General features: G+C 53.1%; 2 protein-coding genes across 2 annotated transcripts in view; both read right to left on the bottom strand.

Annotated features, from left to right (window-relative positions):
* The window catches only part of cdk5 (cyclin dependent kinase 5), a 7,774-nt gene extending 4,665 nt beyond the window's left edge, over positions 1–3,109 (bottom strand). Inside the window, exons 1-7 of the mRNA XM_080493467.1 lie at positions 2,932–3,109; positions 2,657–2,745; positions 2,230–2,297; positions 1,946–2,006; positions 1,708–1,764; positions 1,450–1,545; positions 998–1,072 (exon numbers count right to left, since the gene is read on the bottom strand). Of these exons, the coding sequence (XP_080349593.1) occupies positions 998–1,072; positions 1,450–1,545; positions 1,708–1,764; positions 1,946–2,006; positions 2,230–2,297; positions 2,657–2,745; positions 2,932–2,968 (483 nt within the window). The 5' untranslated portion in view covers positions 2,969–3,109. The remainder of the gene's footprint in view (positions 1–997; positions 1,073–1,449; positions 1,546–1,707; positions 1,765–1,945; positions 2,007–2,229; positions 2,298–2,656; positions 2,746–2,931) is intronic.
* Positions 3,110–3,616: 507 nt separating this feature from the next.
* Positions 3,617–11,814, bottom strand: abcb8 (ATP-binding cassette, sub-family B (MDR/TAP), member 8). Its single transcript, XM_080476957.1, has 16 exons — positions 11,652–11,814; positions 10,872–11,193; positions 10,634–10,789; positions 10,216–10,310; positions 9,003–9,108; positions 8,713–8,874; positions 8,140–8,225; positions 6,709–6,806; positions 6,346–6,451; positions 6,165–6,198; positions 5,296–5,432; positions 5,130–5,224; positions 4,925–5,058; positions 4,632–4,779; positions 4,313–4,563; positions 3,617–3,914 (listed from the first exon to the last, which is right to left on the bottom strand). The coding sequence occupies exons 1-16, from the start codon at positions 11,705–11,707 to the stop codon at positions 3,831–3,833; spliced, it is 2,070 nt and encodes a 689-aa protein (XP_080333083.1). The 5' UTR covers positions 11,708–11,814; the 3' UTR covers positions 3,617–3,830.
* Positions 11,815–12,241: the final 427 nt, after the last annotated feature.

Below are 12,241 nucleotides of genomic sequence, written 5' to 3'. Positions count from 1 at the left end.
GGAGGAGGAGCAGGAGGAGGAGCAGCAGGAGGAGGAGCAGCAGGAGGAGGAGCAGCAGGAGGAGCAGCAGGAGGAGCAGGAGCAGCAGGAGGAGCAGCAGGAGGAGCAGCAGGAGGAGGAGGAGGAGCAGGAGCAGCAGGAGGAGCAGCAGGAGGAGGAGGAGGAGCAGCAGGAGGAGCAGTAGGAGGAGGAGCAGTAGGAGGAGGAGCAGTAGGAGGAGGAGGAGGAGCAGCAGGAGGAGCAGCAGGAGGAGGAGGAGGAGCAGCAGGAGGAGCAGCAGGAGGAGCAGCAGGAGGAGCAGCAGGAGGAGGAGGAGGAGCAGGAGCAGCAGGAGGAGGAGGAGGAGCAGCAGGAGGAGCAGCAGGAGGAGCAGTAGGAGGAGGAGGAGGAGCAGCAGGAGGAGCAGCAGGAGGAGCAGTAGGAGGAGGAGGAGGAGCAGCAGGAGGAGGAGCAGTAGGAGGAGGAGCAGCAGGAGGAGGAGGAGGAGCAGCAGGAGGAGCAGCAGGAGGAGGAGGAGGAGGAGCAGCAGGAGGAGCAGCAGGAGGAGCAGCAGGAGGAGCAGTGTCTCTCCTCCACTAACGTCTCATCAAGACTCATTTAGATCGTCACCGTCTCGTTGTCGTCATGAAAAAAGGGGCGTGAAGGAAATCATTTCCTCATCGTTGACAAAACAACTCTGATTCCACGCCTGAATGTGTCTCCTCCTCCTCCTCCTCCTCCTCCTCCCACGAACTCTTCCTGCTCCTTCCTCCTGAAAACAAACTGGAGTGTTTTAGTGTTGCTCAGCCGCTGCTGCTGGTTAATCAATCACTGGAACCCAAAATTAGCAAACGATTCGACGGAATCAGTGGAGAACTGGTTTCCCGTCGCTCTGGATCGCAGTCTGTTTACAACCTTTACACAACCACACACACACACACACACACACACACACACACACACACACACACACACACACACACACACACACACACACACAGTGTGAAGGAGCACTCACCTCTGCTGAGTAACACCTCACCGGGATCCCAAACGCTCGAGCCAGGCCGAAGTCCGCCAGCTTTAACTCCCCGTTCTACACACACACACACACACACACACACACACACACACACACACACACACACACACACACACACACACACACACACACACACACACACACACACACACACACACACACACACACACACACACACACACACACACACACACACACACACACACACACACACACACACACACACACACACACACACACACACAGATTTACAGAGTCCAAAGCTCTGAGAGACAAAAACACTGAGAACTCCATCTAGTGGCCAAGCTGATAACTACAACATATAACATCTGCTGTGCTGGTGACAGAAACATCACAACGTTCTGGTTCTCACTCATCTGAATGACGTCAGCTGCCATCTCTCACACACACACACACACACACACACTCACTCTGTTGATGAGCAGGTTCTGAGGCTTCAGGTCTCGGTGCAGGACGTTTCGACTGTGACAGAAGGCCAAACCTTTGAGCAGCTGGTACATGAAGGACTGCAGAGAAATCCAGGAGACATGAATCAAGTTCTCTCACACACACACACACACACACACACACACACACACACACACACACACACACACACACACACACACACACACACACACACACACACACACACACACACACACACACACACACACACACACACACACCTTCACCGTCTCAGGATCCAGGTCTCCGTTGCAGCTATCGAAGTATTTCTTCAGATCCTGTCGAGGATAAACAGACATGAACCTCACAGGAAAGCATCAACTCATCCTCCAGTGAAGCTGAGCCGTTAAACTTTGTCCAGATGACAGACGCCACATCTCAAACACGTGTCGGCCTCCAGCAAAGAGCAAAGAGCAGCGCTTCCACAGGTCAGACCGGCCGGCGAGTACAGCCTCTCACCTGGTCGCAGTACTCAAACACCAACGTTAACTTCTTGTCACTGTGCAGGACATCGTGCAGTCTACAGAGAGACACACACACACACACACACACACACACACACACACACACACACACACACACACACACACACACACACACACACACACACACACACACACACACACACACACACACACACACACACACACACACACACACACACACACACACACACACACACACACACAGTTACAGCTGATGTTACTCTTTAACTGCAGGTGATCTTCCAGTTTCTGACTGACCGGACGATGTTTTTATGTTTCAGCTCTTTCAGCAGGCAGATTTCCCTCAGAGCGGAGCTGGGCACCCCCTGGAACACAGTACAATATAGAACAGCCCCTGGAACACAGTACAATATAGAACAGCCCCTGGAACACAGTACAATATAGAACAGCCCCTGGAACACAGTACAATATAGAACAGCCCCTGGAACACAGTACAATATAGAACAGCCCCTGGAACACAGTACAATATAGAACAGCCCCTGGAACACAGTACAATATAGAACAGCCCCTGGAACACAGTACAATATAGAACAGCCCCTGGAACACAGTACAATATAGAACAGCCCCTGACATCCAAGTGGAGCCATTAAAGTAAATAAAAGCAGGAGGAACCATCCAACCACAGCAGAGACCCTCCTGATAACCAACTCCTCTGTAAACAAACCTCGTCATCATCGTCCAGTCGAACCCGCTTCAGCGCCACAATCTCGTGTGTTTCTCTGTTTTTGGCCTTGAACACGGTCCCGTAGGTCCCTGCGGAGGAGAAGAGAGCAGCGGTCATCCTGCTCCCGGCCTCCCCGGGGCAGCGGCTCCCGGCGGGGGGGGGGCAGAGTCGGACCTGCAGCCGCTCTGCAGGCGCTCCGCCCGGGGAGGACAAGCTAACGGTAGCCGGAGCTAGGCTAGGCTAACCGAGCTCGGGTGAAAAAAGAGACAACTCACCTTCTCCGATTTTCTCCAGCTTCTCATATTTCTGCATGTTTGGTGCTAAAAACCGCTCGGAGTGAGCAGGCGGAGCAGCAGGAGACAGAAAAGCCCCGAGCCGGGGACAGCGACACTCCTCCGGGTAGCTGCGAGCCGCAAAATCCGTTGGTGCCCCGCTGCACTCAGAGCGCTGCTGACCCCTGCTGGCCGGGGGAGGAACTGCACGCATGGTGGAGGGTTGAGGCGCTGCTGGCCCCCGCTGGCCGGGAGGGGAACTGCAGCACAGGGAGCCGCTGGTCTGGAGCCTCTGAGGCCTAACGCTCCTTGCAGCTTTCAACAAAGTGACTTCAGGTTTTCATCTTGTTTCTTTGTCTCACACTTCAAGGTGGCGAATATTGAATAAAAACGTTTAGTAATCGTCACATAACGACCTTTCCCCAAACAGCAGGAGGTCAGAGTGAAACGTTAAATACAATCAGAATATCTCAGCAGCTCATTAAGTTTGTACATTTCAGTAATACAACATAGAATACAGTTTTGGAAAATGTAAACTTTCCATTTCTCAGCTTTTAAAGTCTTTGATTTGAGAGTTAAACATGTTTTCGAGACAAAGTGCAGAAAGGAAAGAGGATAAAAATGCTGTTGGGGTTAGAAATGTTACAGATCTCCAAGTGTTTCTCTGATTGAAGGAAAACCAAAGAGAAATCTTTCAAAAAGTAGATTTTTTATTAGGGATTTTATTGTTTTACTTTCTATTTTTTATGATTCTGTTTCATTTCTCTATAAAAACACAGAAATCTTCAGCGATTCTCCGGTTGGAAGCAGTCCTGCTCTGCTGCTGTTGGTCCACTTGGTTCTTCACCTCATTAAATTAGCATTAACAATTCAGTCGTGCTGTTTTTAAAAGAACTGGGAGTTTATTTGTGTCCGTTGGCTCTCTGTCTGCGGATCAGGTCCGAGTAAAGTCCTCCTTTACTGAGCAGCTCCAGGTGAGTCCCAGCCTGCAGGTACAAGACTGATTAACACGCGTTTTCACATCGTCTCAACTCACAGTGTTCTCATAAAGTCTCATAACGTTCTCATGATCTCAGCCTTGGACATTGATGGAATCATTAAAAAAATAAAAAATAAAATCACACTTTCATACAATTATCAATACAATATAGTTTATGCTGCTCGCAACTCAAAGTGATTCAAAAAGTGTAAAGACGCTTCAAAACCAGAGAACTGACCAGAAATAAGATCAACATGATTACAAACAACGAACTGAAGCATTAAAATAAGTGATTTTACATTTCACCTCTTTAATTCACCACAAACCATCAGAACATCATCTGTGTGTGTGAACCTTGGGGGATCCAGACCGACAGGTCAAAGGTCAAAGGTCGCCGGGTCTCACCTCCACCACCCGGCCGTTGCTCATGACACAGATGAGGTCAGCTCCCTGGATGGTGCTGAGCCGGTGGGCGATGACGAGCACAGTGCGCCCCCTGGTGGCCCGGTCCAGCGCCTCCTGCACCACTCGCTCTGACTCGGCGTCCAGAGCGCTGGTGGCCTCGTCCAGCACCAGGATGCTGGGGTTCTTGACGAGGGCGCGGGCGATGGCGATGCGCTGCTTCTGGCCTCCCGACAGTGTCACGCCGCGCTCGCCTGCAGATAGAGAAGCAGCTCAGCTCCGACACGCCTCCGATCGGCGGGACGCGCGGCGCCGCACCTACCGACCACCGTATGGTAGCCATCTGGGAAGGACGTGATGAAGCCGTGGGCGTTGGCCTGCTTCGCCGCCTCCATGACCTCACTGTCGCTGGCCTCCGGCTTCCCGAAGCGGATATTCTCCATGACGGAGGAGGCGAACAGCACCGGCTCCTGCGGACAGGAACCGTCACTGAGCCACTGAAGAACTAGGGGAAGTTGATACCGGCGGCAGTCCCACAGCCTGATGGTGCCTCCACCGTGCTGCGGAGGTCTGATGAACCTCCTGACCACACAGTGGTGTTAGAACCCGTCTGACCTGGTTGATGAAGCCGATGACCTGACCGCGGAGCCAGCACAGGTCCAGGGTTCGGATGTCGAGTCCATCCAGCATGATGACGCCGCTGGTGGGGTCGTAGAACCGCTCCAGCAAAGACGCCACAGTGGACTTCCCTTCAGGGAGAGAACCAAGGTCAGACCGCCGTCAGCATATGGCGGCAGTGACTCTGGAGGCGAGACGGTACCTCCCCCGGACTCTCCCACGATGGCCACCGTCTTACTGGGAGGCAGCGTGAGGTGGAGCCTCTTCAGGACCTCCTGACCCGGTCTGGTGGGGTAACTGCCAAAAGAGCTCAGCGTTAGAACCAGGCCCGGTCTGACCTCCGGCAGAACAACCAACACACGAGTCACCTGAAGGACACGTTCATGAAGTCCACGCGTCCCGTCAGAGAGTGGTATGGAATCCGTCCGCCGCCGGCCAGCCGGATGCTCGGCTCCAACGACAGGTACTCAAACACACGAGCTCCCGAACTGATTCCCCTCACCACCTGCAGGGACAGTCCACCGTCAAGGAACAGTCCACCGTCAAGTCACAGTCCACCGTCAAGGAACAGTCCACCGTCAAGGTACAGTCCACCGTCAAGGTACAGTCCACCGTCAAGGGACAGTCCACCGTCAAGGAACAGTCCACCGTCAAGAAACAGTCCACCGTCAAGGGACAGTCCACCGTCAAGGAACAGTCCACCGTCAAGGGACAGTCCACCGTCAAGAAACAGTCCACCGTCAAGGGACAGTCCACCGTCAAGGAACAGTCCACCGTCAAGGGACAGTCCACCGTCAAGGAACAGTCCACCGTCAAGGGACAGTCCACCGTCAAGGGACAGTCCACCGTCAAGGAACAGTCCACCGTCAAGGGACAGTCCACCGTCAAGGAACAGTCCACCGTCAAGGAACAGTCCACCGTCAAGTCACAGTCCACCGTCAAGGAACAGTCCACCGTCAAGGAACAGTCCACCGTCAAGTCACAGGTTTTGCATGTTGTTTGGTCTGAATGAGGGAAACTAAAGCAGCTCCAATCAGCAGTCTGACATTTGTTTCTGAGTGATAATAACTGACCAATAATAACTGACCAATAACAACTGACCAATAATAACTGATCAATAACAACTGATCAATAACAACTGACCAATAACAACTGATCAATAACAACTGATCAATATATCTACAGGTTTCTACATGTGACGTTAAAACACCAAGAAACAGAACTGATGTTCACTCACCTGTCCAAAGAGGATGGAGATGCTGGCTAAAGACCTAGACACACACACACACACACACACACACACACACACACACACACACACACACACACACACACACACACACACACACACACACACACAGTGAGTGTGGGCCGCGGCGGCAGCAGAGCAGACGGATCTCAGCGTCACTGAGTTTGACCTTTGAACTGTCTGAGACGCCACCAGGAAGGACATCAGGTCCCCCGGAGACATTTCATTACTGGAGATCAGAGTCCCGCCGGCGAAGATGGTTCCCAACACGATGCCTGTAAACAGACACTGGTGACTTTGTAATCGTGTGTGTGTGTGTGTGTGTGTGTGTGTGTGTGTGTGTGTGTGTGTGTGTGTGTGTGTGTGTGTGTGTGTGTGTGTGTGTGTGTGTGGTTTGACCAGCATTCAGACTGTCGTCATTTAATATGGAATCACTGAGTTCTGTGTTGATGGAACTCAGCCTGCCAGTCAGCACTCAGGGAATAAACCCACTCTGTTTCAGTGAAGATAAAGGAAACGGAGAGAAGCTCACAGTTGAGGGTGATGTTGGAGAGACCCTGAAAGACGGCGATGCCTGTTCCAAGGTTCTCATTGAGCTCGCAGGACTTCTGCACCTCGACAGAATACAACCTGAAACAAGACACATGGCGTCCTCCACTGCGTTTCCTCCAGTGGGCGGAGTCAGACTCCACATTCTAACTGGATTCACCCGCGGACTGCCGGCAACACGCCAGCCAGACGGCAACAACACGCTGGAAACACATGGGCAACACGGCAACAACACGCTGGAAACACATGGGCAACACGGCAACAACACGGCAACAACACGCTGGAAACACATGGGCAACACGGCAACAACATGCTGGAAACACATGGGCAACACGGCAACAACACGCTGGAAACACATGGGCAACACGGCAACAACACGCTGGAAACACATGGGTAACACGGCAACAACACGCTGGAAACACATGGGCAACACGGCAACAACACGCTGGAAACACGGCAACAACACGGCAACAACATGCTGGAAACACATGGGCAACACGGCAACAACACGCTGGAAACACATGGGCAACACGGCAACAACACGGCAACAACACGCTGGAAACACATGGGCAACACGGCAACAACACGCTGGAAACCCATGGGCAACACGGCAACAACACGCTGGAAACACATGGGCAACACGGCAACAACACGCTGGAAACCCATGGGCAACACGGCAACAACACGCTGGAAACACATGGACAACACGGCAACAACACGCTGGAAACACATGGGCAACACGGCAACAACACGCTGGAAACACATGGGCAACACGGCAACAACACGCTGGAAACACATGGGCAACACGGCAACAACACGGCAACAACACGCTGGAAACACATGGGCAACACGGCAACAACACGCTGGAAACACATGGGCAACACGGCAACAACACGCTGGAAACACATGGGCAACACGGCAACAACACGCTGGAAACACATGGGCAACACGGCAACAACACGGCAACAACACGCTGGAAACACATGGGCAACACGGCAACAACACGCTGGAAACCCATGGGCAACACGGCAACAACATGCTGGAAACCCATGGGCAACACGGCAACAACACGGCAACAACACGCTGGAAACACATGGGCAACACGGCAACAACACGCTGGAAACACATGGGCAACACGGCAACAACACGCTGGAAACCCATGGGCAACACGGCAACAACACGGCAACAACACGCTGGAAACACATGGGCAGCACGGCAACAACACGCTGGAAACACATGGGCAACACGGCAACAACACGCTGGAAACACATGGGCAACACGGCAACAACACGGCACCGCTCATTCAAAGTTTCCCAGTGAACCAGTATTTCCACGCCATATTAAACTCGCTCCGTTCTGAAGGTGACCATCATGCAGGCGGCGTTGAGACGAGGCCCCGCCCCCTCTGACTTACTGCAGCTCTCTCTCCTCCATCGCAAACGCCTTCACTGTGCGAACGTTACCCAGAGCCTCGTCCGCCACGCCCGTTGCTATGGAAACCTGCAAGGAATTCACAGGAGGTTAGTTGTACACTTTGGGGTGAAACTCGAGGAGTGAAAAGCTCCTGCTTTATTTCCAGTGTTCAGGTGGAGTCGGCGCCATGGAGGCGGGACCATGGAGGCGGGACCATGGAGGCGGGACCATGGAGGCGGCGCCATGGAGGCGGGACCATGGAGGCGGGACCATGGAGGCGGCGCCATGGAGGCGGGACCATGGAGGCGGGACCATGGAGGCGGGACCATGGAGGCGGGACCATGGAGTCGGCGCCATGGAGGCGGGACCATGGAGGCGGGACCATGGAGGCGGGACCATGGAGGCGGGACCATGGAGGCGGGACCATGGAGGCGGGACCATGGAGTCGGCGCCATGGAGGCGGGACCATGGAGGCGGGACCATGGATGGGCCGTCACTGGTAAACTGATGTGATGTCCAGGGCGTGCAGTGGAGAGGCTGGGAGGAGCTCTAACGGGTCTGAACAGAGTCGTACCTGCTCCTGAGCCAGTCGCGACAGCTTCCGCAGGAAGGAGCCGATGAGAGCGCCGGCGCCGACCAGGCAGGGCAGGACGACCACGGTCAGACCGGTGAGCTTCGGAGAGATCAGGTACAGAGACACGAAGCAGCCGGCCGTCTGGGTGAGGCTGCGCAGACCCTGAAGACACACACAGGGGTGTTAACACGCACGCACGCACGCACGCACGCACGCACGCACGCACGCACGCACGCACGCACGCACGCACACACACGCACACACACACGCACACACACACGCACACACACCTGTGAGATGACCAGTTTGAACGAGGACTTGAACTCCTGGATGTCTGCAGTCAGTCGGTTCACCAGTTGACCCGTTTTATTGGCGTCGAAGAACGCCACATCCTGTCTGAGGAACAAAGCAGCGTTACCATGGAGAATCCACGTCTGTAACACGTCTGTAACACGTCTGTAACACGTCTGCATCACGTCTGTAACACGTCTGCATCACGTCTGTAACACGTCTGCAACACGTCTGTAACACGTCTGCATCACGTCTGTAACACGTCTGTAACACGTCTGTAACACGTCTGTAACACGTCTGCATCACGTCTGTAACACGTCTGTAACACGTCTGCAACACGTCTGCATCACGTCTGTAACATGTCTGTAACATGTCTGTAACACGTCTGTAACACGTCTGTCACACGTCTGCATCACGTCTGTAACACGTCTGTAACACGTCTGCATCACGTCTGTAACACGTCTGTAACACGTCTGTAACATGTCTGTAACACGTCTGTAACACGTCTGCATCACGTCTGTAACACGTCTGTAACACGTCTGTAACATGTCTGCATCACGTCTGTAACACGTCTGTAACACGTCTGTAACACGTCTGCAACACGTCTGTAACACGTCTGTAACACGTCTGTAACACGTCTGCATCATGTCTGCAACACGTCTGTAACACGTCTGTAACACGTCTGCATCACGTCTGTAACACGTCTGTAACACGTCTGCATCACGTCTGTAACACGTCTGTAACACATCTGTAACACGTCTGTAACATGTCTGCATCACGTCTGTAACACGTCTGTAACACGTCTGCAACACGTCTGCAACACGTCTGTAACACGTCTGTAACACGTCTGCAACACGTCTGTAACACGTCTGTAACACGTCTGCATCACGTCTGTAACACGTCTGCAACACGTCTGTAACACGTCTGTAACACGTCTGTAACATGTCTGCATCACGTCTGTAACACGTCTGTAACACGTCTGCATCACGTCTGTAACACGTCTGTAACACGTCTGTAACACGTCTGCATCACGTCTGTAACACGTCTGTAACACGTCTGCATCACGTCTGTAACACGTCTGTAACACGTCTGTAACACGTCTGTAACACGTCTGTAACACGTCTGCATCACGTCTGTAACACGTCTGTAACACGTCTGTAACACGTCTGTAACACGACTGCAGTGAAAGCTGTCACCAATGTGACGACTTACCTGAGCAGGGATGAAAACAGAGTCTTCCTCATGTCGGCAGCCACTCTCTCTCCAACCCTGGACAGCAGGATGATGTAACCAGTGGTGAGCAGACCCTAAACAGAGGTTCAGGATCAGTTCGTCACCGTGCTCATTGATGTCTGATTCTCCTTCAACCCTCCAGATGTTTGACCTGCTGATGGTCTGAAAAACCCTCTAACGCTTTAGGAAGTTTCCAGCTGTGAAACGACTCTGGAGAAGTTCCAGGCCAACAGGAACCTTCTGACAGTCTGAACGGTTCAGCTCTCGTCTCTTTGCGAGGACACACGGCGTGTCGGGACGAGCTCCAGAGTGAAGCCGGCCAGAGATTCCAGCTGTTTCCTCTGAATGTGACTCTGGTCTCTGCATTAGACGCCGAGTGCCGGCGGGGCCGACTCACCTGGACTCCGTACAGCGTGAGCAGTTTGAGGGCGGGACCTCGGATCTCCTGGATGTAGTTCCCCGTGTGCTCCCTCAGGTACTGTGCCACCACATTAACCAGTTCTCCTAGAATCAGCGGGATGTGGATGTTCAAGATGGCGGCTCCGAACGCCAGCTGTAGGCAGAGAGGAACCTTTAGCACAGGCAGTCCACTGCTCCACCGCGCCAGCTCTACCAACCCCTGCTGCAGTGCTCACCACCACCGCGCCGACCAGCGCCAGGAGCTGCGGCTTGACGAACTCCCACAGGATGTGCCAGTTAAAGTCTGGAGCCGTCTGATTGGCTGCGGCGTGCGGCTGTCTGTTGTTGTTGACGTCGGCTTCGCATCGCGCAGAGCGGCACAGCAGGCGAGCCGACACGCTCAGGACCGCCACCGAGCCCAGGACCTGCCTCAGGACCAGACCCGAGGGTCTGGGGGTCTGACGGACCGCTCTCCGAGTAAAGCCCCAAATCTGAGCCACTGTGCCCCCTGGTGGCCGCCAGCAGCGGTGCAGCGTCCATCCTGGAGCACCAATCCAGCTGAGGACACAGAGGGCTCTATAATCTGATGTCAGAGGAGGAAGATGCTCTATAATCTGATGTCAGAGGAGGAAGATGCTCTATAGTCTGATGTCAGTGGAGGAAGATGCTCTATAATCTGATGTCAGAGGAGGAAGATGCTCTATAATCTGATGTCAGAGGAGGAAGATGTTCTATAATCTGATGTCAGAGGAGGAAGATGCTCTATAATCTGATGTTGGAGGGGGAAGATGTTCTATAATCTGATGTCAGAGGAGGAAGATGCTCTATAATCTGATGTCAGTGGAGAAAGATGCTCTATAATCTTAGTACTATGCAGAGGTGTGTGTGTGTGTGCGTGCGTGCGTGCGTGCGTGCGTGCGTGCGTGCGTGTGTGTGTGTGTGCGTGTGTGTGTGTGTGTGTGTGTGTGTGTGTGTGTGTGTGTGTGTGTGTGTGTGTGTGTGTGTGTGTGTGTTACCGGGAGCGGGTCCAGGAGTTCCTGCTCACTGACGTCATTGAACGCAGCAGCATCATGTTTCACTGAAGTTCATCAAACAGACAAACGAGCCGTGAAACGAGTGGAGGACAGGAGAGTTTCAGTTAATCCCGCCGGGCGCCGCCATCTTTCTTTCTTCGTCTGTGGTGGTTAATCCAGAGCGGCGCTGCAGCGCCCCCTGCTGGTACTGCAGAGTGGAAAAACATCATCAACAATGAACAACAATGAAAACATTCAGGCTTCTGCAGCAGAGCGACATTGTTTAAAATCACTACTCTACTTTATAAAGTGTTGAGACGTTGGAGTTCAGATTATTGGTTGTTATCACTCTGATCTTAATCCATCAACACAACCTCCCATTTCCCCCAACAAACCTGCAGTGGAGACAAAATCTGAGGGACACTGGTATCATGGTTCTTCTCACACTGGATCAGTGAAGCTTTTCCTGTGACAAGAATCTCATCGTTGTTTCTGTTTCTCTGGCTTCATTTCACCTCACAGAGGAATGATTAACAACAAACCACCTCTCCAGACTTTCACCACCAAAATATTTCTATTAAACAAAGAATGAA

This window comes from Lipophrys pholis, assembly GCF_963383615.2.
Source record: "Lipophrys pholis genome assembly, chromosome: 1".
Classification (NCBI taxonomy): domain Eukaryota; kingdom Metazoa; phylum Chordata; class Actinopteri; order Blenniiformes; family Blenniidae; genus Lipophrys; species Lipophrys pholis.
This window is presented reverse-complemented; position numbering and strand designations above follow the sequence as displayed.

Coding starts and splice junctions, on each gene's coding strand:
- abcb8 (XM_080476957.1), bottom strand. CDS start 11,707: ATGATGCTGCTGCGTTCAATGACGTCAGTGAGCAGGAACTCCTGGACC. Junction 10,311..10,633: donor TCACGCTGTACGGAGTCCAG/GTGAGTCGGCCC, acceptor ACCTCTGTTTAG/GGTCTGCTCACCACTGGTTA. Junction 3,915..4,312: donor GCAACGGCCGGGTGGTGGAG/GTGAGACCCGGC, acceptor TTGTACCTGCAG/GCTGGGACTCACCTGGAGCT.